At 35.6% G+C, this 24,934-nt stretch overlaps 1 protein-coding gene and 1 pseudogene across 2 annotated transcripts in view; one reads left to right on the plus strand and one right to left on the minus strand.

Moving 5' to 3' along the window:
• Positions 1–24,934, plus strand: part of Pfdn1 (prefoldin subunit 1) — a 58,281-nt gene that overhangs the window by 18,566 nt on the left and 14,781 nt on the right. For both annotated transcript variants that reach the window (XR_013091437.1, XM_076856869.1), the window contains exon 3: positions 7,740–7,824. Coding sequence is in view for 1 of the 2 variants with exons in the window: in XM_076856869.1 (XP_076712984.1) it covers positions 7,740–7,824 (85 nt within the window). In the remaining variant the exon portion in view is untranslated. The remainder of the gene's footprint in view (positions 1–7,739; positions 7,825–24,934) is intronic.
• On the minus strand, positions 5,876–7,141 carry LOC143399997 (glycine cleavage system H protein, mitochondrial pseudogene; annotated as a pseudogene).

Raw genomic sequence — 24,934 nt, forward strand, 5'->3', positions numbered from 1 at the left:
GTTTTCGTTTCATTTATTCTTTTTAAAAAAAATTTATTTACTCTAATTTGTTATACATGGCAGCAGAATGCATTTCAATTCATAGTCCAAATATAGAGCACAATTTTTCATGTCTCTGGTTGTACACAAAGTAGAGTCACACTATCTGTGTTTTCATACATGTACTGAGGGTAATAATGTCCATCTCATTCCACCATTTTTTCCTACCCCCATGCTCCCTCCCTTTCGCTCCATCTCCTTTGCCCTATCTAAAATTCCTTCATTCTTCCCATGCTCCCCCGCCAATCCCCATTGTGGATCAGCATTCACATATCAGAGAAAACATTCAGCCTTCATTTATTCTTTATTCCTTTTTCCCCCTGCTTTCTTGGATTCTTGGATTAATAATTTTTTATCTTTTTGTAGTGCTGGGGATTGAACCCAGGGTTTCATGTGTGTTAGGGGAATGCTTTACCATTGAGCTGAGCTAAATCCTCAGCCCTGATTTTTTTTTTTTTTTTTTTTAATGATTCTGTTTTATCTTCACTTTTGGTTTACTAAGGATTCCTTTTTTTTCCCCTTCTGTTTCAGCAATTGAACCCAATGGCACTTAACCACTGAACCACATCCCCTCCTTTAATTAATTAATTAATTTATTTTTGAGACAGGTCTCACTATATTGCTCAGGGCCTCATTAAGTTGCTGAGGCTGACTTTGAACTTGTGATCCGCTCCAGCCTCCTGAGCTGCTGGGATTATAGGCAGCTCCTGTTAAATTTTCTAAATTTAGTGTTTGTCTTGTGTTTTCTATTATCCAACTCTAATTTATCATAATCTACCTCAGATATTATTATACCACTTCATCTTTATATGTCAGATTTGTCTCTTCCATCCTTTGTTTTATTGTTACACATTTTACATATGAGCTCATGGTGTGTTGCTATTGTTTTTGTTTTAGATGAGGGATTAGCAAGCTTTTTCTTTTTTTTGGTAATAAGTCAGTAATAATGCATTTTGATTTTGCTAGTCATAGGATCTCTGCCATAACTTAATGCTGCCACTGTAGTGAGGAAGTAGCCCTTGACGTTATATAAACAAATGAACATGGCTGGATTGACCTGCAAACTAGTTTGCCAACTAGTTTTTAAAATGACACCTCTGTTGTCATTATAGGACAAACATCTATTATATTCATTCTAATTTATACGGTTTTCAGTACTTTTGTTTCTTTATATGTTGCCATGTTATACTCCTTTTTAAATTTTTAATTAAATTTTATTAGCATGTGTGAATGGTGTATATTAATGTGGTTCAGTGTGATATTTCCATGTGTATAGTGTGTACTGATAAAATCCAATCACCATCCTGCTTCCAGGCTCTACTATTCTATCAGGTTAACTCTCTTTAGCTTCCAATATATAAAAAAGAACATGTAATACTTTCTGCATCTGGCTTCTTTCTTTCTTTTTTGAAGTTTTTTTCCCTCTATTTTTAAAAATTGGTGCATTATAATTGTACATATGGTGAGATTTGTTGTTAAGTATTTGTATGTGCAGACAATAAAACAACATAATTTGGCCAATATCATTCCCCAGAATTTTCCCTTTCTCTCCTCTCCTCTGCTCCCTCCCCCTTGTCCCTTTCCTCTGTTGATCTCCCTTTGATTTTCATGAGACACCCCCCCCACCCCTCTAGCTTCCACATGTGAGAGAAAACATATATGATCCTTGACTTTCTGAGTTTGACTTATTTCATTTAACATAATATTCTCAAGTTTCATCCATTTTTCTGCAAATGATGTAATTTCTTTCTTCTTTATGGCTGAATAAAACTCAATTGTACATATATACACTACATTCTCTTCATCCATACCCCTACTGATGGACACCTAGGCTTGTTCCATAGTTTGGCAGTTGTGAACTGTGCTGCTGTAAACTTGGGTGTGCATGTATCACTGTAGTATGCTGACTTTTTAATTCTGTAGGATACATACTGAGAAATGGTATAGATGGGTCATGTGGTAGTTCCATTGTGTCTTGTGTATTTCATTTAATATATGACCTTGAGTTCATCCTACTTTTTGTTTTTGCAAATGACAGGATTTTATTCTTATGACTGAATGATACTCCACCGTGAGTGTACCACATTTTCTTTATCCATTTATCTGTTGATGAGCTGCTAGGCTGATTCCATGTCTTATTTATTGTGAATAGTGACACAATAAACATAAGTGTGCAGGTATCTCTGGCATGTTATCATTTTCTTTGGATATATACCCAGAAGAGGGAGATAGCTTGGTATTTTTAGTATTTTTCTTTTTTTTAAAGAAACCTCCATACTGTTCTCCATAATGGCAGTACTAATTTACATTCCTATCAACAGTAAATGAGTTCCTTTTTCTCCACATCCTAGCCAGCATTTATTATAGTTTTTTTTTTTTTTTTGATAATAGCCATTGTAACTGGGGTGAGATTATTGTGTTTTGATTTACCTTTCCCTGGTAGCTAATGATATGGAGCATTTTTTTCATATATTTGTTCCATTTGTATTTCTTCTGTTAGTATCTATTTAGTTCATTTGTCCATTTTATAATTAGATTACTTTTTTGTTAAGATTTTGAGTTCTTTACATGTTGTGGATATTAAGTCTTCAAAATGAATAGTTGGCAAATACTTTTGTCCCATTCTGTAGGTTGTCCTGTATTCTATTGTTTCTTTTGTTGTGCAGAAGCTTTTTTAGTTTTATATAATCCCATTTATCAATTTTTGCTTTTACTTCCTGTGTTTTGGGGGTCCTAATCAGAAGATCATTATCTGTGTGAATGCCTTCAAGGTCTTGAAGTTGTTTTCTTCTTGTAGTTTCTGACTCTCAGGTCTTACATTTAGATTTTGATCGTTTTGAGTTGATTTTAGTATAGGGTGAAAGGGGTCAAGTTTCAGTCTTCTGCATGTGGACATCCAGTTTTCTCAGTACTGTTGGTTGAAGATGCTGTCCTTTCTCCAATGTATGTTTTTTTTGGCACTTTTGTCTCAAATCAGTAGGCTATAGGTATATATATAGGCTTATTTGTGGGATTTCTGTTCTGTTCCTTTGGTCTATATGTGTGTTTTTATGCGAGTACCATGGGGTTTTTGGTTACTGTGGTTCCAAGGTATCAATAATTTAGTACTCCATCTTTGTTCTGTTTGTTCAGGATTGCTTTGGCTATTTGGTTCTTTTTGTGCTTCCATATGAATTTTTGGATTATTTTTTTAGTTCTGTAAAAGATTTCATTTGATGAAGATTATACTGAATGTTTATCACTTTGGGCAAAATGGGCATTTTAATAATATTCTTCAAAATTATGAACATATGGGAGGTCTTTCCTATTTTATAGGGCTATATGACATTGATTTCCAGATGAAAATAGAGACCTTTTTTTTTAATTTTTTTTTTTAAGAGAGAGAGAGAGAGAGAGAATTTTTTAATATTTATTTTTCAGTTCTCGGCGGTCACAACATCTTTGTTTGTATGTGGTGCTGAGGATCGAACCCGCGTCGCACGCGTGCCCAGCGAGTGTGCTACAGCTGGAAAATAGAGACCTTTTACAAAGCAGTAACTCTAATCTAGGTTGTATAATCCTGAGTATTATAAGCATGTTATCTGTATATCATTTGTCATATTAGAATACTTTCCATCTTTATGGTTTATTTTTCCTTTTATGGCACATTATGAGCTCCAGAATTCTTTTTCTTCCATTTGGCTTTTCATTAACAATCAGGGTCTTTATGAGATTCTTTACTTGGAGAAATTGTGTACCTAATATTTATCTATGATAATAAGACTTAAAATTGTATTATGATATATCCTCTCAATAGAATCTGATATTTCACTGCCTTTTTATTTTATTTTTATTTTTATTTATTTTTTTTTGGAAAGGAAGAAGTAATACAGTCTGTATTTGTAGATTATATGAATGTCTATCTGGAGAAGTAAAAAAATCCTAGGAGAAAAGTAGTGTTAAAGGTGGAGCCTGGTCCATCAGCCCTGAGCCAGCAGTGATCATGCAACAGCTGGCTATAATGAATAGCAAATTAGGGGACTGTCATTCAGCATTACCAAGCCTATCCCCAATGATGCAAATAGAGGGCAATAGGAATCCCGAACAGGGCTGTTGGAGGTGAAAATAAGAGAACATTTTGATTGGAGGTGAAAATAAGAGAACATTTTGATGTTTTCTAGTAAAGTTGACAATTCAGATACCCTGAATCAGCAATTCCACTCCCAAGCACATACCCTAAACAAACTCAGGGATGTGATTGTGAAAGCACACACACATTCCTGTACAATGTTCACAGTGACATTTAAAAAAATTCTCAGGTTGTCAATAAGCCACATGTCCATTAAGAGTGAAATGAGTAAATATGCTGTGGTGTATTGAAACAAGATGTACAATAACAAGCATGAATGAATTAAAATGAATTAAGAATTAGCTACACGACTGAAGCGCTTTTTTTTTTTTTTGTGGTACTGGGGTTTAATCCCAGTGGTACTTGATCCTAAGCTACATTTGCTTCACTGCCTTTTTAAACAGCAGATAATGTGTTTCCTAAAAACTGTTTTCCCAGAAATCTAGGCATTTCAGTCTCCTATAATGTATCTATGCCCTTTCTTGAATTGGAAACGAAACCAAATTTTTCATGAATTTTTATGTGTGAATATTGACCGTGTAATTATTCTTTAAGGTAAACAGTTGAGTTTACACTGTACTCATTCTTGTTTAAAATTTCATGGCTGAGATGCCTTAGGCTTATGATAATAGGTTGGTCAGCCTCAGTCCTTTAAAGTTGGCACAGTCCAATATAACTACCTCGGGGATGTGTGACCATGGAAAAATGTTTTTGTTGTTAGCGTTCTTGCTTTCTAGTAATTTTATTTTCTGCTCAAGGGATTTAGTATCTGTGCAGATAGTTTCTTTTTAAAGGCCACATAAGTAATGACTTGACCTCTAATCTTAGCTTTGAAAATTTCCCAGACACTAATAAAGATTTGATGTCTGATGACCTATTATTTGAGAATACTACTAATTGGCCAGCAATCAATGCTATTTAAAAATGTGCATTTTACTTTGAAAATTATTTTCGTGGCTAAAACACTTGGTGAAATTATGCATGCAATGATAAAATTTGTCAACTCTTGGGCCTTGTTTTATAATGCCTTTTACTTGGTGTCACTAAGACCTAATGCAGTTCAAAACAACTCTTCTTCTCAAATACTAGCATGATTCAGTTCTGAAAAAAATATTCTATTCACTATAGTCTTATCCAAAGTATTCTTGGACCCAATAAGTAAGAACATTTTAGACACCAAGTGTTATATAGGAAAAGACCTAGATTTAATCATTGTTTTTCATGAATATGGTCAGTCTTTCTAGTACATGTATGAGCAAGTTGACTTTTTTTTTTTTTTTTTTGAAGTTGAATATTTTATTTCTTATTTTGTTGCAAGCTGCTGTTTCAGTGTATAAAAATAACACCAGTGAATGCAGTACATTATAAAATTAAGACAGTATTGTTCTTCTGACACTGTACAACACACACTTTCCTCTATGTCCAGTTTTTTTCAAATGGAAGAACATTAAGTATATTGACCCAGATCCAGGGATGGATGTAAGCACGTTACAGTATTACATTAGGCTTATAACAAGATTATCCTTGAATTACATATTTTCTTATAAGTATTTTTACCACAGATAATTTCATGAATTCTGATATCAACCTAGTGCCTACTCTAAAAATCATAAGGAATTGTAAAAAAGATGCATATTGTGTTTATCGGCAGTCATTGGGAAGTTAAGGAGTATCTTCTTCCAGTAGCATTGTTAAGAGTAGCTTTTAAGTCTTCTATAAGACAACTGCTGCAGTTATTCCACACTAGTTTATTTAGGGTGCCATTTTCACTCCTCAATAGATTTTACATATTTCTCATATGCTTCTTCGCTCATTAGGTCATCTAGTTCTGAAGGGTCACTCAGTGTCATCTTTATCAGCCAACCATCTTTGTAACAAGATTTGTTCACAAGCCCTGGGTTTTCTGCAAGTGCCTCATTAATTTCAGTTACTTCTCCTGATAGAGGAGAATAGAGTTCACTGGCAGCTTTCACACTTTCCAAAGCACCAAACTCATCTTGTTTTTTCAATTTTGTTCCAACTTCAGGCAGACTACAATAAACAACATCTCCCAGAGCTTCCTGTGCAAAATTGCTGATTCCCACTGTTCCAATACCATTTTCTGTAGTTATCCATTCATGTTTCTCCGTGAATTTACGCACGGAGAGCAGAGAGGGTCCGGTGCGCAGCGTCCGAACAGCGCCTGCCCTCACCCGCCAGGGCCGCGGCGGGCAGAGCGCAACGGGCGCAGGGGCTGCACGCAGGCTGCGGGTCGCAGCTAGCGCGCTCCCAAGTTGACTTTTTTTTAAAACAAAGGATCAAGTTACTACTGAAGACTTGATCATTGATTAAATTATCTAGGATGGCTATTATTATGTCACAGTGGTAGTATGACTTAATAATTACTAGAGTGAAAAAGAGTAGTTCACCAGATTGTATTAATATATGTGACAAAGTGTAATTATGAGTAAGGAAAAAGAATTTCCTCCCAAAATGTCAGGGAGTAGCTAGGTGTTTTTTTTTTTTTTGTTCTCTTTTTATTTGTCTTATATCTATGATAACACATATATCCTCTGCTTGAGAGCTTAACTAGATGGTGGTGTTTTTGTGGAGCTAGCAGAGAAAATTGAATATTGCTACCTTGATATGTTTTCTTTGTTGACTTTTTTGTTAAGAAGTGTTATTTAGTTCTTTGTTGCTAAACTCTATGTGCAAAGAGAAGAAATAGTCTGATTAATTAATTATAATCTTTAATTGAAATCTGTTTTAGCCTAGATAATCTTGAAAGCGGTTTGAGCACTGGGGTTTTCTCTTGGTTGAAGGAAACTCCTTTAGTTCATTTATTTGAGCAATAAAAGAGCTTGTTCTTCCCTTCCCTGAAGCAAAAATTATGAACATAAAGCCACAAAACAGATTCAGTGTTAATTTTTAAAGAAGCTTCCCCATATTTCCACCCTCATCAGTGGTGAATAATGTGCCTATGTTGGAAAAAGTTGAAATTTTCCACTTGTGCATTTTGAGCTTTTCAGAGGTATTATACACTCTGGAAATAATAATAAAAGATACTGGGCTTATACAGTGCTTTTTGTGTGAGCAACTCATATAACACTAATGCATTGATCCTAACACAGTACTTGATTGTGACTTTAAAAGGTCATGAGTTACTGCTGTTACAAGGAAAAAAGAAAAGAAAAAAGATGAAGGGAAGCTTCAACTTACAAATATTATTTTTAAAAATCCAGATAAAATTAAATTATATAAATGTAAAAATAAAAGTTATAGGGATTTTTATCATTTGTTGACTTTTTTGTTAGTTTGTGGTATTTTTTTTTTTTATTATTATTTTGTGTCTATGATTCTATTTAAAGTCTGATTCCCTTCTTAAATTAGAAAGCAGAGTGTACTTTTAAGCTTTTATTCCTTTTTAGCTAAGAAGGCTTAATACCTGTGGTGGTTTTTGAGTTTATTACAATATAACAGTGTATTTTATTTGTTCTGAACTGGGAAATTATCCTCTTAAATTTTCTTAGTTTTATATTTGTGGTATATAGCTATTGATTTTGACAAATACAATGGTCATGTGGGTTAATCTTCAACTTTTTGTGTTTTGTAGGTTTATTCTTCAATCCAAGGAAGTAATTCATAATCAGCTATTAGAGAAACAGAAAATAGCAGAAGAAAAAATTAAAGAATTAGAGGTAAGGTTTGAGTGAATATTGACAATAGCAGTCAGCTTTTATGAAAAAGTAATTATTTTGTGTCATGTTAAATGAAAATGTATGTCTGCCAAGGTTCATGTCACATTTTTATTGTTTATGTTAGAGCCGTGAAGTGATCATATTCATGGCAGTGCATAAAACAAACAAAACAGTTTCTTTGGAGCTGTAGGCAGTTTTGAAGCTAGGATGCTATTAATCTGAATGTATTTTCTCTATTACCTTTGAATGGATGTTTCTGTTTATTAAAAACCGTAAACAAGAGAGCAATGCATATTTAAAAACCATGTAGGTAATGGATTGTGGAGGAGAGTAGGAGTGTGGGTAATGGTAACAGTTGTTAGAGACTCCTGGTATAATGTCTCTTATGTGTCATAATTCCTTTAACCTACTTTAGGTTCTAGACAAGTGAGGAAAACAAATTTTTCTTTATTTGTTTTAGTTAGGGAGAAAGATGAGAGGTTAAGAGTAAGTTAGTAAATCTTTGGGACCTGGAGTTTATTGTTATAGTTCCTTTATTCATATTAAGATTTGATGGGGTGTTTTGGGATTTTGTGAAAAGTCCATCATTCATACAGTAAAAGTTAGATTTGACAGACCACTGGTAATTATTTCTTAGGGATTAAGATTTCCCAAAGTGGGGGTGGATATGTCATGATTTCATAGGTCACTTTATCTAATTTCTGAGTTTTTTGAAGCACTGGTTTAGAAACTGACTCAGCCGTCTGCTGAATTGGGGAGTCGCCTCCTATAGTCTCCTGGGGATTTTTCAGGGCACTTACTTGGCATTCCCTGGTAGTGTATAGTATCTTAGGTTTCTTAGTTTGACTAACTGATCATTTAAACAAAGTCAATGAAAGATTTGAGTTTGAAAGATGAATTGTAAAAACAAAAAGAAGCAAACAGTGAAACCTAGTGAAGAAAAAACTGTTGACCTGTGGTAACCAGGTAATTGTTGTATCCAGTTGATCATTTTTATCAGCTTACCTGTTCACAGTAAATTTTATATCCTGTAGTGTTTTCACTTAAAAGAAACAAAATATCTGGAAATCCCCCACCAAAGTATTTCCATGTGTAGGCAAGACAAATACTTTGCAACAAGATATATGATTCTGAAAATTTTTCTTATTCATAAGTAGCAATAGGGCATTAAAGTTTTCAAATGGTAATTTTATATAGTTCTCTTTTTATGAAAAGAAAGATCTGTGTAAGGATATTGAAAATGAATTTAAAATTGTTAACACTGTTTACCCTAAGGAAATTAGAGAGTTCTGATTTTCTGTTCTGATTTTCTTTTGCTTATTCAGTTAGTTGATCAGAAAGATGTGTGAGGTCTCCTAGATGATATTAAAAATTTCTCCATAGTCTGTTTAGTGAGCGGTGGTATTTAGAGACTTTTATCTGATGTGCAAATGTTAGTCGTTACTGCATACAGAACTCAAAGTTGTGTTTTATGTTTTTAGGAACGTTCAGCAGTTTTAAATAGCATTCCACATTTCACTGACCTCTGATTTCCATTGTTGCTATGAGGTGTTTAATTGTTACTAATTTGTCTTTTCTCCTTGGCTACTGTGTGTGTGTGTGTGTGTGTGTGTGTGTGTGTGCATTGTATGTTTTACCAGGGATTTATCTCAGGTCCTTGCACACGCTAGGGAAACTATCTATGTCCCAGCCCTTTGTTTTGTATTTTGTGGACTAGGAATTGAACCCAGGGGTACACTACCACTGAGCTACATTTCCAACCCCATTTGTTTATTTATTTATTTTAAATTTTATGACGGAGTCTTGCTAAGTTGCTTAGGGCCTCTCTAAATTACTGAGGCAGGCCTAAAACCTGCAATCCTCCTGCCTCAGCCTTCAGAATTGCTGTTTGCAGCCTACATTGCATTTTAACTGGTTTTCCTCCTTCTAGCCTTCCCTCTTTTAGTCCTTTAGAATGACCTTTCTGTGATGTAAACTTGGTAATATTACTCCCTTTTGTAAAAATTAATTGTTGTTCTATGGTAAAAATAAAAAATTTTAATATATTTTCAGGACTCTTTATGAAATGACTTCTTTTTATTTCTCTGTCTTCCCTCATTTCCTCAGCCTTCTGAAATATTCTGAACTTTTGGAATTTCTTGTGCTTTCTTTGTTTCTAGTAGATTTTTTAAAGATCCTTCCACCTGAACATATCCTTCTGCCTTTACCAGCTCCATGTACTTATCCTTCAGTTTCTAGAATAGGGCTACTTTTCTCAAGAAGCATTTTCTAATTTCTTAAATTATGTGCTGCTTTCTTCTACTCCCTATTTATTCTTTTAGCTTCTTAGCGCAGTTTGGGAATTTGGGAATATAAACTATGACTAGTTGAAGTAAATCACAAATATGATTTTCTATTGAATAAGATAGGATAGGGAATCCTATTAAGGCTTTTATTCCCCCAAAGTAAAGGCCACTCCATTAAAATAAGCCAGAAGCATTCCAAACATTCCAGCCAAGCCTTTGTCTCAAATTGGGGAAAATGGAAGTGGGTAGGAGTAGACTTGAATAGAGAGTATAGGAAAGTTCAATTTTAAGGACTAAAAGGGCACAGCCAATTAGAAGGTCATGGGCTGAACCAACAGCATTGGTACTTTTCTAATATCTGTTTACCAGAGATTTTGATCAGTAGCACTGGTACTTTTCCAAGACTTGATTAGCATAGATATTGATCAGTGCCCCTACTCTGTAGCTGTATAACCCCCAAGACTAGTACATTTAAATGGCAACCTCTATTTGATTCCCTCTCACCCTGTAGGAGCTCTTTCTTTTTTTCTTCTCCCTTAAAGAACTCCTGCTCTTAGGCTCACTCTTCCTCATCCAGGGATTTCATTCTCTTCATTTGTGAGACAAGAATCTAGAAGGGAGGCACTGGTAGGAGGCTGGGTTCTGCTGTAACACTAAAGCAGCAGAGGCTGAAAATCTAGTTTCAGTGTTACTTAGAAAGCTTGATGTAGATTTTAGAAATCTAAATGTTTTTTTCTAAAGCCTCCCAGTTGTTGTTCCTCTTCTAAATACAGGCTTTTCTTTTGTACCCTAGTATTTATTGCCAGTACAATTTATTTCATCTTAATCCTGTATAATTATCATCACCATCATTATACCTTGCAATTAAGTGGGGAAACACAATTTATACAAAACTTTGCAGACAAAGGATAGGCTGTTTCCTTTTACATGTATTCATCTCTGAAAGAGTAAGTTTCTTTTTGGTCTGGGTCATAAGTCTAATTTTTAATTAAAGTATTAACTTGTTTCATTAAGTAGTCCACTGTGTATGCCTCATCACCCTCTACCAACAGTCTGTATGAATAACAATGTGGACAGACCTTTTTTTTTGATATAGTTGTTCAGCCTCTCTGACCTGAAAGCTCATCTTTATGGTATTTCTTAGATTCCTTTTTACTCAGCTCTGTTCTGTTTTTTTTGTTTGTTGTCTTCAGATCCACTCCCCATTTATTTTATGCCACTTTTTAAAATTAATAAATGTAAAGTTTACTTAGAATTTGTTTAGTTTTTGATAGCTACTAAGTTGGCTGACATGGATGGAGGTCCTTTTGATAGAGAGTGATATTCCTTACTGGAAGATAAAGACAATCACTGTCTTAGCATGCATCTAAAATTATGAATGTGTATATGTAAAATAACCATAATCATTAAATTTTTTTTTAGTTGTAGGTGGACATAATTCCTTTATTTTACTTATTTGTTTTTATGTGGTGCTGAGGATCCAATCCAGTGCCTTGTCTAGCACAACCCCAGCCCAAACATAATTATTTTAATGAAGCGTTTTCAAACAGTATTACAATATGATAATGTTTTATAGATTTTAATTTTTCCTTTATAAAGATGATAGGTCAAATTCTAGGAGGAAATTACAACCATGTTATCAAAATAGTGATTAGTAGAACAATGATGCTGGTCCTGTTCATGAGAACATACAAAACAGTGCTTTGGGAATGATAGAGTAACCATGTTATTTATGTCATTATTTGAGGAGGTTCTTTATTTTTAAAAAATACTGATAGTAAGCCAGGGGGATAGTACATACCTATAATCCCAGCAATTTGGAAGGCTGAGGAAGGAAGATCAGTAATTTTGTGAGGCTCTGTCTCAAAATAAAAAATAAAAATTGGGCTGGAAATGTTGCTCAGTGGTAAAGTGCCTCTGGGTTCAAACCTCAGTACCAAAAAAATACTATATAACTTCTTAAAGCAGATAACAGGTGTATAATATTTAATATAGTATATGTTGTTATTAGAAAAAAGTGTAAAAGCACAGTTTTAAAAAATAACTGGGCTTGGTGGCTCAGGCCTATAATCTCAGCTATTCTGGAGACTGAGGCAGGAGGATCATAAGTTCAGGGTCAGCCTGAGCAATTTAGTGAGATCCTGCCCCAAAAGTTTAAAAAAAGGGCTGAGGATGTAGCTTAGTGGTAGAGTGCTTGCCTACATAGGCTCTGGTTTGAAACCTTAGAATAGCAAAACCCAACCAAACCAAACAAACAAAAACACTCACCAAAAACATAATTGTTTAGGATTTAGAATTATGATTTTTTTGAGTCTCATTAGTCTTTGTAAAGTAGTTTTTTAAAAAGATGTGTAACATTATTAGGAAGAAATCCTTTTTTGACAAAATTCAGTTTTAAAGTTTAAATTATTGATTGAGGAGATTGGTGTCTTCTGAAGAGTGCAAAATGCATTTTATATTTTTGCTCACTCTTTTGGATGTAAGAAGGAAACAATTACTTATTGTCCTCTTTTGCAGTTTTGAAAACTTAGCTTCAGCATTCAGATGAGCTAGAATTTCCACTATTGTGAATTCTAGGCAGTAAGCTTTTAGTGATATGTGTGGACACATTTAGACAGTTGTTCCCATATGTCATTTATGTTCTCTGTCTTGTTTCAGATGTGGACCAAAAAATTACTAGTTAAGGCTAATCTGCCTTCAACTAAAAGCCTCTTATATTTTAGGTGCATGCATATACTGGTAACAACCATCCTTCCCCTCTATCTCCAGCAGGATTACCACCCCTTCCACTTCCCAGTAAGCTCAGCAATGACAGAATAAGGAAACCCAGGGCCTTCTGTCCCTGGCTTAGTGCCACTTCTGATACAGAGTATTGGAATTCTTGGATTGTTGAAATAGTTCTCCAGCCCAGAGTATCAGTAAAATCTAAAAAAAATTATGTAAAGCTCTGACTTGCAATGTCCTGACTCTCCCACAAAAATGACAGTTTTGGTCACCAAGTAGTTCCTGAACTTAAGTGGGAAGAAAAGTGATGAGAGAACTGGATGGGAAGTGCCTGTGTCACCCTGCAATTGGGTTAGTTCTGATATTCTGATGAGAACATGTTTTGGAGAAATTCCCATGATTGAGGAAATTTTATTCTGCCTCTTGAGGGTGGTTTTTTTTTTTTTTTTTTCCCCCTATAGCATGGATTGCACTTGGGTAGATGTCCAGTTTTGCCCTGGGTACTTCATTTCTGAGTTGGTACTATTTTGTGTATCATGGGACCCCTCTTTGGATGTGATATCCAGTGGACTCTACTATATGATAGGCAGTGATTCTTTTTTTTTTTTTTTTTTTTTTAATATTTTTTAGTTGTAGATGGACACAATGTCTTTATTTTGTTTATTTATTTTTGTGTGGTGCTGAGGATGGAACCCAGTGCCTCACATGTGTGAGGCAAGCACTCTGCCACTGAGCTACAACCCCAGCCCACACTGATTCTTATCTGTGTTTTCAGTGAAGAGGGGAGGTGAGAGCAGAGCCAGTGGTGTAATGTTTTTATACTAAGTGTCCGAATGGTTCAACTGCTTGCATAACTCAAAGTTTAGAATCCATTAAAATTTTAGTCATTTATTTTGTAGTAAAATGAGATTTTATAGAAATATGCATTAAATAATGTGTATAACTGAATAAATAGTTATAAAGCAAATACCTGTAATGATTTTCAGGCTGAGCAATTGAATAATTGAATATTGGCAAGACAGTAGATCTGCCCCGTCCACCCCTGTTGTCCACTCCCTGGTCCACTGCCATCCCGCCTACCTGCTCTGCAGCTAACCACTACCTTAACTTTGTTGATACCTTAATTTTGGTGATAATTATTTCCTTTTTTAAAAAATTTTACTACTTGCAATGTGTCCCTTAAAACAATAAAATTTAGTGTTTTTTTGGACTTTATGAACAACATTACTCTCTATTTTTTTTTTTTTTTGCCTTCTGTCTTTTGCTCAACATGTTTGTGAAATACATAGTTATCTGAGATCGTGATTTGTTCACTTTCATTTCTTTTTGGTAACCCATTATATATAAGTGCCAGGCGGACAGTCCATTTTTATCCTTAACAAATCGAGATGTTCTCAGAGTGTACAGATTATTTCAGCCTCTTGTTTGGGGAGCTGTTCAGAGATCACCCCTAATCCTCATTTGAGTTTTGGAAAAAAGTATAAAATGTCTCTATCCTCTTGCTAATTTTCTGCCTTCAGTAGTAGTAGCTAAATAGCTAGGTACTTATAGGTGCCTTTTCTTTCTTTTTTTTTTTATATTTATTTTTTAGTTATAGGTGGACACAATGTCTTTATTTTACTTTATGTGGTGCTGAGGATTGAACCTAGTGCCTCACACATGCTAGGCAAGCGCTCTACCACTGAGCTATAGCCCTAGCCCGTCTTTTTTTTTTTATTTTAAAAAAGTGAATGCAAGTTGCCAGCATACTTTCTTTTCTGTGTTGTTTTCGACTTGGGGAGTCTTGAGTCAAGTGGTTTCTCTTATTGTCACATATGTTGGGATTTCAGATATGAATGCTTATATCTGTAGAGTTCATTTACATTCTCAACATTTGTAAAAATGGATGTTTGTTTTAAAATAGTTTTCAGTTATTTAAGACTTAAGTCTAAAAGAGCTTGGTGGTTGGAAACCCCAGAATTTATAGTTACCTGTATATAATCTCTGTGTCCTGATATATTAGAGCTCAATGTAGCTGCAGAATCATCCTCTGTGGTTTACAGAGAAGAGTAGGTGTATGTCCCCAAAAGCCATATGTGTTCTTTTTCTGCTTGATCATTCCTTTTATCAATATTATTAATGACTTTGTCTGCATATGTGTTGTAATCTGCATTCTAAAATTTGTCCAAATGTAAACTATCTATGGTATATTTTATTTCCTCAAGAGAAATATTTTTTGGTTTGAGAACTTAGATGTGAACTCTACAGTTCAGATAGTGAGCCTTTAACTGGATAGCTTTTATTTATGAATTTGTATAATACATTTTTACACATATTTTATATGCACATAATACACATAGCTTTGATATGATATCTTCCCTGATGGTACATCTTTATTTTGATTAAGGAAGGGAAAAGACTTGAGGAAATTGGGTTTGTATTCCAGTTAGCCAAGAGTTCAGTTTTTTTTCATTTTGATTCAGTTATTCTTTTCTTCTTGCATACATTTGGAGTATCTTAGTTCCTCTGTGAAGTACTTGCCTGTGTCCACACCAGACTATTCCTTTGAATGCTTCAGAGTTATTGACCTCAACCTTCATTGTTATATGCTTTATGTAACAATGTGTCTAACATAAATATATGTCCTTATATTTCTCTGTGTCTAACCATAAATATATGTCCTTATCTTCCTCTCTCCCATGCTTGAAAGTTCCTCAAGTGATTTTCGGACTTCTAGAGAGTAATTTCTTTCTTTCTTTCTTTCTTTTTTTTTTTTTTTTTAATATTTTTAGTTGTCAGTGGACCTTTATTTATGTTATGTGGTGCTGAGTATCAAACCCAGTACCTCACACATGCGAATAAGAAAAAAAAAAAAAAAAAAAAGAATGAATCAGACTCTCTTGTATTTTTCCTTAACCTAGTTTCTTCCTTTGATCAGTCTGTTTTCATACATCACAAATGTCCTCTAACCTGAAGTTATAGATACTGGCCAGAAAAAGCAAGATTGTTTGTACTCAAAGTGGGGAAGGCCATACCTTTACGAATGAGCATGGTACATATGTCAGATCAAATGAACAGAATTCAAAGAACAGGCTTTTGAACCAACAGAGGTCTCCAAGTCTGTTAGATTTACTGTAGAGCATTTATTACCCTAAATTTCTAACTTTTTTGTTAGAGTTCTTGGTTCTAGAATTAGTTCTAGGTTGTTCTCTAAACTTCAGTTTCCTCATCTATAAAATCAGAGAATGAATTCAAAGATCTTAGGGTCACTGCAGTCACTGTGTCAAGTTTTATCATTGTAGCTTTGATTCCCCCCCCCCCCAAATTACCACTTCAGGAACAAAAATGCTCCCTTAAAATGAAAAGACAGAAAGAAACAAAATAAAAAAGTAAAAACCACAAACAAACAAACACAGTTTCCTTTCTGTTTAGATCATGACCTTACTTGAAATGTTTTATTGGAACCTTGTTTTTGAAGCAAAAATAAAACTAGTTGTCTGCCTACAACTTTACCATCTAAAATGTAATATAAGATGATGGCATCTCCTTTGATACCTTTTGTAGTCACTTAAGTCATAGAGGTGTACATATGATGGCTTAAAGGTAGTATCTATTAGGCATCATCTGTTTTAGAGATGCATACTTTTGGGTAGAACTGTGCTGACAGCTTACTAACTTCACATACATAAGTCAACACGCCTAGAAAGATAGCATTTTATTCATTTGTAGTGCTTTATCCTATACTGTTTTATAAAATACTTGGCACTTAGAATATTAGCATGTATGTCTGTGTTCAAAAAATGTTCATAATGATTAGATTCCTTCATGCACAAGGGCATTTTGTAACATGTATCTAATTTTTATACAATATATTTTACGAATTTCAATTAATCTGATGTAGTTGTGTTACTTTCTTAGAGCTTTACCATTTTTATTTTACCTGTTTATTCATTTTTCAAATAATTTTTGCTGTTATTTCTTTTATAAAATGGGGATGATGCTATTGTTGCTGATTATGATTAATTGGATGAGTCTCTTCAGTCTCACCTTGTCTTATTTTCAAACCGATCTCTCACCTGCCACCAGCAAAATAAAAATATTTGAATTCCGTCACTGATTATGTACCCCAAAGCCATTCTTTTGGGTACATAATCATTCTTTTTGGTACATAATCATCTTGTGAGGCTTTTTCCAGAATGGGCACAGAGGCATTGTACTCCTCACTTTTGTATAAAATAGTTTAGTTCAATTGCTTCTACTTTTGTTTTTAGGAAAACACATGTAAGGGTGGAACAGTACTCCAGGCCAGGAAACCTTATCAGTTTCCACTGGTATTTTATACATACTCTGTTTTTATATGTCACTCTAAAGGCTCAAACTGTGTGATGCTGTAAAGACATGGAAAATAATTCTTTCTTAGGGTTGGAGGAAGTGATGACTAGTGTGTTTTTTTGCTGGTAGTATCTGATAATCCCCCTCCCTTTAGCTATTCTAGGCATGTTTAGTTGTCAGGCGTTGTCGGACTAAATTGCTAAAAATAACAAATAAGGGGAAGGCTGTTCTGAGGCCAGCTCTTGCCACTGTCTGTAATCTGTTTAATTTAGTTCCTAGGGAGAAAGGGCAAAAGGAACATGGTGCCATTCTCACTGAATGGATTTTTTTTGTTTAAAGTGCTGACGAGAGAACATTGTTTGAGGTCTCCCTTTTCCCAAACCCCTAGGGCTTGTGTGCCCACATCCACTTACAGTGTTGAGCCAGAGCTTGGGGGCCCAAAGAGCATGCTCTGATTCAGTGGTTGTGCTAGAGATTAACCAGGCAATTGTGGTCCTTTACTTATCTTTTAATGTGGCCTTTGACAGTGGAAATGTGCAGTTAGCCTATAAGAGAGAGAGAAAGAAGTCAAGTGCCTCTGAGTTCAATCCTCAATAACCACTCCCTCACTGCCAAAAAAAAAAAAAAAAAAAGACTAAAGCTTTGGATCTGGAATCATACATTTTCTTCCCCTTTATAATATTCACTGTCCAGTTGGAGAGGTCTGGGATGATTTCATGGGAGAGCGGGCATTTCTCTTGAGCTTTGTTGTTGTTGTTTGGATTGAACCCAGGGGCATTTAACCACTGAGCCACATCTCCAGCCCTTTTAAAATTTTGAGACAGTGTCTCACTAAATTGCTGAGGCTGGTTTTGTACTTGCAATTCTCCTATCTCAGATTTCCTGAGTTGCTGGGATAATAGGCATGCACCATCACACTTGATTCTCTTGAGCTTTGAAAGTTAGTTGGAATTTTGCTAGATAGGGCTGAAGCAGAGAAGAAAAGGCATTTCAAATCAAAGATAGCATGGACAAAAGTCTGGAAGTGGAATGATAGTTGTTCTGGAGTGCTGCAATGGAAAATTAGGCTACAAAGATTCATGGGAAAGGATTTGAAGCTAAGATGAATGAAATGAGCATTGCTTCTGCTCACTTTTTCTGTATACTACCTATTCTGGGCAAGTGATGATTCCCAGTACCAGTGAGATTCATTCACTGGTTTGCACACAGCGTTCCATGTGGACTCCACAGAGGTTATCCTGCTGCAGACATTCTACATGTTTGTAGGAATAGATGTACTATTGCTAATTCATAGATTAGTGTTCTCTAGTCATTTTCAAATTTCATAACTAATTTTAAAAGCAAATTGAAAGTTTGATTTGGGCCATATTGTCTTTGCAATACTATTAGTCATCCAGGTAGAGATGATGAATAGACTATTGAATATCTAAATCTAGAACTCTGGGCTACTGAAATAAAATTCTAAGAATTTCTATAAATTGTTAAATTTATAGGTGGCATTTAAAATATAGTACTGGATTATATCAACTAAGGGAAAGGGGTAGAGAAAGTTTGGTTTTGTGAACTGAGCCTTGGGTCCCTTTAGTGAATGTAAAGTGCTTTCAGAGGTGTGAACAGTGTACAGTGTGAGAGAACTGAGTGAATATTCACATGGGCAATCCTCTGCTAAGAAAAGTCCAAGCTGAAGGATTGTGACCAATTTCCTCCATGGTTAGGGGGCTGCTTTTTCATGAGCTGTTCAGGTTCATGGCTTTGTGGCAGCAGCAGGGGCCTTCACCTCTGTTGGACCTGAGTTGCAAGTGTTTTGCAGCCTTCCCTTATTGTACTGATCCTGGACTTGGACAGGCTTGGTTAGCTGAGAGAAGCAGGTTAGTTCTTTGTGGGAGGGGAATATGGAAGGTAGAGGTTGACATCAAGTTAGACTCAGAGCTGAGCACTCTCTGAGACCAACTTCAGGGAGAGAGTGGTTGAGCACATTATCAAATCCCTCTAGGGACTTTTATTTAATATTTATTTTTTTTTAGGTGTAGATGGACACAACACAATGCCTTTTATTTTTATGTGGTGCTGAGGATTGAACCTGGGTCCCGCCCTTGCTAGGCAAGTGCTCTACGGCTGAGCCACAATCCCAGCTCCCCTCTAGGGACTTTTTAATCTTCAAATTTAGTTCAAAGTTAATAGACAGGGCTGGGGATATATCTCAATGGGTAGAGTACTTGCTTTACATGCATAAAGCCCTAGGTTCAATCCCCAGCACCACACACACAAAAACAAAACAAAAAGAACCTACTAGATGTATTTACTTTTGCCTGTGGAAATACTCTATACACCCCTGAATTTTACTCATGATACCATAATATATATGATGGAGTTTCTAATCTTCTTTACTTTAAACAAATTAGTACCTTGACTATTCCTTATGCACGGTTAAACACATGTACACACACTTTCCTACCCTCTTTGATATCCAAGTATATGCTAAGAAAAGCTTCAACCTTTTAGAAAAATTTTTATCTTAAGGGTTCTTAGGAAAGTAGTAGTTACTTCTTTTCTTTGCTCTGTGTGCATAACGAATTTGGGCAAAGTTGGGCAGAAAAATGTAAAAAAAAAAAAAACCTCATCTTTTTAATATATTTGGCCTTTATTACTGGTAAAGATTTGGTTGAGAGATGTGGCTTAACTTGTAATAATAACAGGTTTCTAATACTGGTCTAGATTTGGGTGCATAAAGCATATGTACTTATTCAGAAATCTTTGGAAGGGTGGGACAGCCACAGGTATATCTCTGTAGAGGTATATCTCTTCAGAGGCAGGCAGAACCTATCTTCAGACTTAACAAAGAAATATGTGCCTTCTACATGCAAGCAGCTCCTGGCAGAGCCAAAGAAGCATGCCATTCAGGAAAGATACTAATCTTCTCAAGAGTAGGTAACAGCTGTAGCTAATGAAAATGGCAAGGAGAAGAAGCACCTGCCTTCTAACTTCATATACAGTGATCACTTAGTACATGCCTGTCACATAATATTCACTAAATATTTGCGTATGGTACATGCTTAGTAGCTATTTTCTGATTGAGCATATTGACCCCCCCCCCCCCAGTGCCGATAAGATAAAAGGGTGAGGTGGAGTACACTTGTAATACCAGTTATTCGGGAGACTGAGGCAGAAAGATCACAAGTTTAAGGCCAGCCTTGACAATTTAGTGAGACCCTGTCTCAAAATAAAATTTCAAGTAAGCGTTAGGGATGTAACTCAGTGGTGGAGTGCCCCTGGGTTCAATCCCTAATACCACCTCCCCTCCATAGCATAACACATGAAAAAGGATAAATGTTATTTTATACACAATTTGTGCTAAAACTAAATTAACAAACACCTGTGCAGTTTCCACCCAGATTTAATAAATGTTAGGGTTTTTTGTAATTACTTTGGGTGTGTGTGTGTGTGTGTGTGTGTGTGTGTGTGTGTTATACAAAGATCAAACAATACTGATGAAATTGAAGTCTTAAAACATCTCTCCCACATCTATGCTAATCTTAATACCATTGCTCAGAAGCATTTACTATTTCAAAAGTTTGGTCTGTATCTTCCTATTCCATGTTATATATGCATCCTATATTTGGCAGATGAAATGTTCATCTTTCAGCAGTTTGCCTTTTTCATTCAACATCAGGTTATTGAGCTCTGTCCACACTAGTACATCTATATAGCTCATTCTTGTCAACTGCTGTCGTGTAGTCCATAAGAATATGTAACTTTCTGTATTTTATTTAAAGGATCCAGTAAGTGTGGCCAAAGGGCTTGGTGACTCCTCTGTGAAATGTAAATATAGCCATGGATAGGGCTAGTTGTTGGGTTTAAGGATGGAAGTGCCAGCAGGTCAGTGGTAACTGCCATTTTTGTTTCCTAACAGCCATGAATTCTGTGGTGAAGCCATCTCAAGAACTTGGTTGCCTCTGTTCATGTTTTGAAAATGGTGATCACATGTCTTTTTCAGAGCCAGAATTGGAGAAAGAAGGGGATCGGAGTGGGAATCCAGGATTCCAGGTTCTGGACTCCAATCATTATACCACATATTTTGACTTTTAAAGAAATGGGATTCTTATGCAGTAGTTGGATAGTCTGAGTATCTGGGCCATCTAATATTCGTGGTCCTTTTCTTATAAAATGATAAACACCCAGACACCAACTCTTTTTGAGTAAGAGATTAGGAGTGGTTTCTAAATGGTTTGGCATCTGGAAGTTGAAAAAAGAGCAAAATGAAAACCACCCCTTGAATCATGTTTGCAAAGAGAATTGTGCCAAGGGCTTGTTTATTACTCCAGTGTCATTATAAATTTAATTGGTATTATGTCAGCTACTTAGATCAGAGCAAATAACATATTAAACTCCATTCTGTTTACACCAGTTCCTTGGTAACTTGGTGGGTGTGGAGTTGGGGACAAGTGACAGCTGTGACGTTTGGTCTATAGAGTGATTTCATCATGGTCTGATCCCTGTATCATGTGGATAAAGAGTGGGTGATGTGGACCTGACCTCTCGGTGGCCCTCTGAACACTCCGAACTATGAACAAAGATCCTGTTGCTTGTGTGACCTAGAAGTTTCGCTTTTGAGTCAGAGAACAGCATTTTCTTGGGTGCTACTGACAGGTATAGCTATGAGTTTTCCTTTTTTCTTACTTAATGAAAAGAAAGCTAGGGATTTTGGAAAGTTATAAATAGTCTTTTGATATGGCACCATATTTGTAGTTCTTCAATTCTGCCCTCTGCTGACCCATACAAATCAGCTCAGGCGGTGCCTATGAGTCATGCATCTCTGCTTGTTGGGGCTTTGAGCTCTTGCTTGTTTTCACTGTCTCCAGGTCCTTTTATGGGTTTCCGGTTGCCATATCTCTATTTTTTTAGTTGTATAAATATGTTACTTGATTGGAAAGTAGTAATGTGATCACACAGAAATTTCCTTGTCCTTGTTTGTCCATTGGCTCTCTGAGTTTACTGTAGTAACACATTAATCTAAATGCTTAGTGTTACTTCTTTATATTGAAGTTAATTTTCATAAATTTTCAGAAATAAATGCCAGTTCATTTTATCCTGGCCAGTTTGTGTATTACTCTAAGTCTGGGTGGAGTACAGACTGATTTGCTGGTGAAAATAATTCATTAGAAACTTGCTTGGCTGGGCCTGTTTTCAGACAGTTTTGCTGTCCCTTTCTTTACCACTTGTGGTGTAACATTTTGAGAACAGTTCCTCTTTTTAAAAAAATTGAGGTAAAATTCAAGTACTATAAAATTCACAGTGTTGCATAATCATCACCACTGTCTGATTCTAGAATATTTTCATCATTCCAGAAAGGAACCCATTACCCCTTAAGCAGTCACTGCCCATTTCACCTCTTGCCAAACACAGTAACCATTGATCTATTTTCTGACTTTGTAGATTGCCTGTTCAGGATGTTCATATAATAATGTGGCTTTGTGTGTGGCTTCTTTTCACTTATCTTAATTGTTTTCTGGCTTCATTCATCTTGTAGCATGTATCAGCAATTCATTTCTTCTTTTGCCTGAATAATATTACATTGTATGGTTGTCCTGCATTTTCTTTATTCATCAGTTGATGGATATCTACATTGTTTCCACTTTTTTTTTTTAAATTTTTTAAATTTTTTTTTAGTTTTCGGCGGACACAACATCTTTGTTTGTATGTGGTGCTGAGGATCGAACCCAGGCCGCACGCATGCTAGGCGAGCGCGCTACCCCTTGAGCCACATCCCCAGCCCGTTTCTACTTTTTGGCTGTTACAAATAATGCTGCAGTGAACATTCACAAGTTTTTGTTTGAACACTTGTCTTTATTTCTCTTGGGTATATACCTCTCGGTGGGATTGCTGGTTCATATGGTAACTTTATGTTTAACTTTTTGAGTAACTGCCAAATTATTTTCCATAGCTGCTGAGCCATTTACATTCCCATTGGCAACCCATGAGGATTCCAGTTTCTTCCACATTCTTGCCAATACTTGTTATTTTCTGTTTTTTATTATAGCCACTCTAGTGGGAATAGAGAAATATCTCATTGTGGTTTTTATTTGTATTTCTATAATGATTAATTATGTTGAACATCTTTTCATGTGCTTAGAGGCTAGTAATTTATCTCCACTGGATAAATGTTTGTTCAAGTCCTTGGCTCGGTTTTTAACTTTTTTTTAACAAAAGTCTTTGTCTTTTTGTTGTTGAGTTGTAAGAAGATAGGAATTCTGGATTGCTTTGAGCAGAGAGCAGGCTTAGAGTGACTCCAGGTTTTGGCCACACATACCTTCCTGTTATCCTGCCTTCAACTGAGTTGAGTCAGTTACACCTCCACTTCTAAGAATGCAAGGTGTTGCCCTTCCTTCCTCTTTCAACAGCAGACACACCCTAATTTGCCTGTCCCTTACCTTGCCTGCAGGTCAAACTCCACTGCTGTGCTGCTGACTTCATTCTGTAGCTCTCCTTCAAGACTAGGACAGATTAAAGATGAAATATTGGGACTTTTTTTTATTTTTTATTTTTTTTATTGGTTGTTCTTAACATTACAAAGCTCATTTTTTTGTATTATTATTATCTGCTCATTTGATAGTTTTCACAGTCCCTTTGGTCCTTCTTATTATTAAAAATATTTGGGGTTTTTAATTGTGGAAAAAAAGAAAAATAACATTGAGAATTCCTTGATTTTTATAAAATGTGTTTTCATGTTTCTTTATTATGTACTGGACACATTTCTTTTTCTTCTGTGATGGGATTTAGAAACCTGTTCTGTGTAGGCTCTAATGTTGAGTTTGTTTGAGAAAGGAAACAGATTGCAGGGTTGGGTTTCTTGGTGGTGATATTGGTAGTTCTGTTGGTCCTTCTTTTTCCTAATTTTTTTGCTCAATTCTTGAAACAAATATACATGTCATGTTTACTATCCTTTTAGTACATTTGCACTGCACAGAATTCTCAGATGTGGTATTGTGTGATCTCTTGAAGAACATTCTATTGGCTCCTTAATTTCCTTCTTGAACATAGCATTTCAGTCCCTCTCAGCATTTCTTTAGGTATAATTATACTGATGCTTCTATAACTTCGTGTTGGGCCGTACAAAACCCAGTGTCTCCTTGAGCATAGGAAGTAAAATTATTTGCCCTTTTACTGTATTGCATGTGCATGACTCAAGAGGCTCATCTGTATCACTTAAAATATAAGCTAATTTTCTTTCAGGGAACTTTAGGGTCCGGTCTCAAGTTGGAAGATATCCTAGAGGCCATGTGGTATCCCTATCTAGCCCCTGGCCATTTCTGTTATGTTATTATAACTGTTCCTTATTTAAACCCATCTAGTGATTTCTAGCTATTGCATCCTTTTTTTCTGAACTACTCATCTCCTGATGTCTTTGACACACTTTTTCTCCTTGTTAGTATTATTTGCTAGTTCCTCTTCTTCCTTCCAGCCTTACAGTTTTTAAGGCTGAGTCCTCTTATTCTATGTTCTTTCTATGAATTTCATCTATTCTTATAACTTCAGGTCCTACTCTTATGCAAAATTGTATCTCTAGCCCAGATTGCTTCTGTGGACTTCAGAGCCAATCTATTCTTCTTTTTACGTAAACTTGAATTTAGTAGGGTGCAAACAAAACTCATAATACTCCCTTTTAAACTTGGTCCATGTTTCAGTGGATCCTGGATTCCTTATCTTGGTGAAAGACAACACTCAGCCAGTGTGCAAGCCCAAGCAAGGCACATTGGGAGATCATTCTTTTTGCAATTCGGAGGCTTGAACTC

Source organism: Callospermophilus lateralis, chromosome 5 (genome assembly GCF_048772815.1).
Source record: "Callospermophilus lateralis isolate mCalLat2 chromosome 5, mCalLat2.hap1, whole genome shotgun sequence".
Classification (NCBI taxonomy): domain Eukaryota; kingdom Metazoa; phylum Chordata; class Mammalia; order Rodentia; family Sciuridae; genus Callospermophilus; species Callospermophilus lateralis.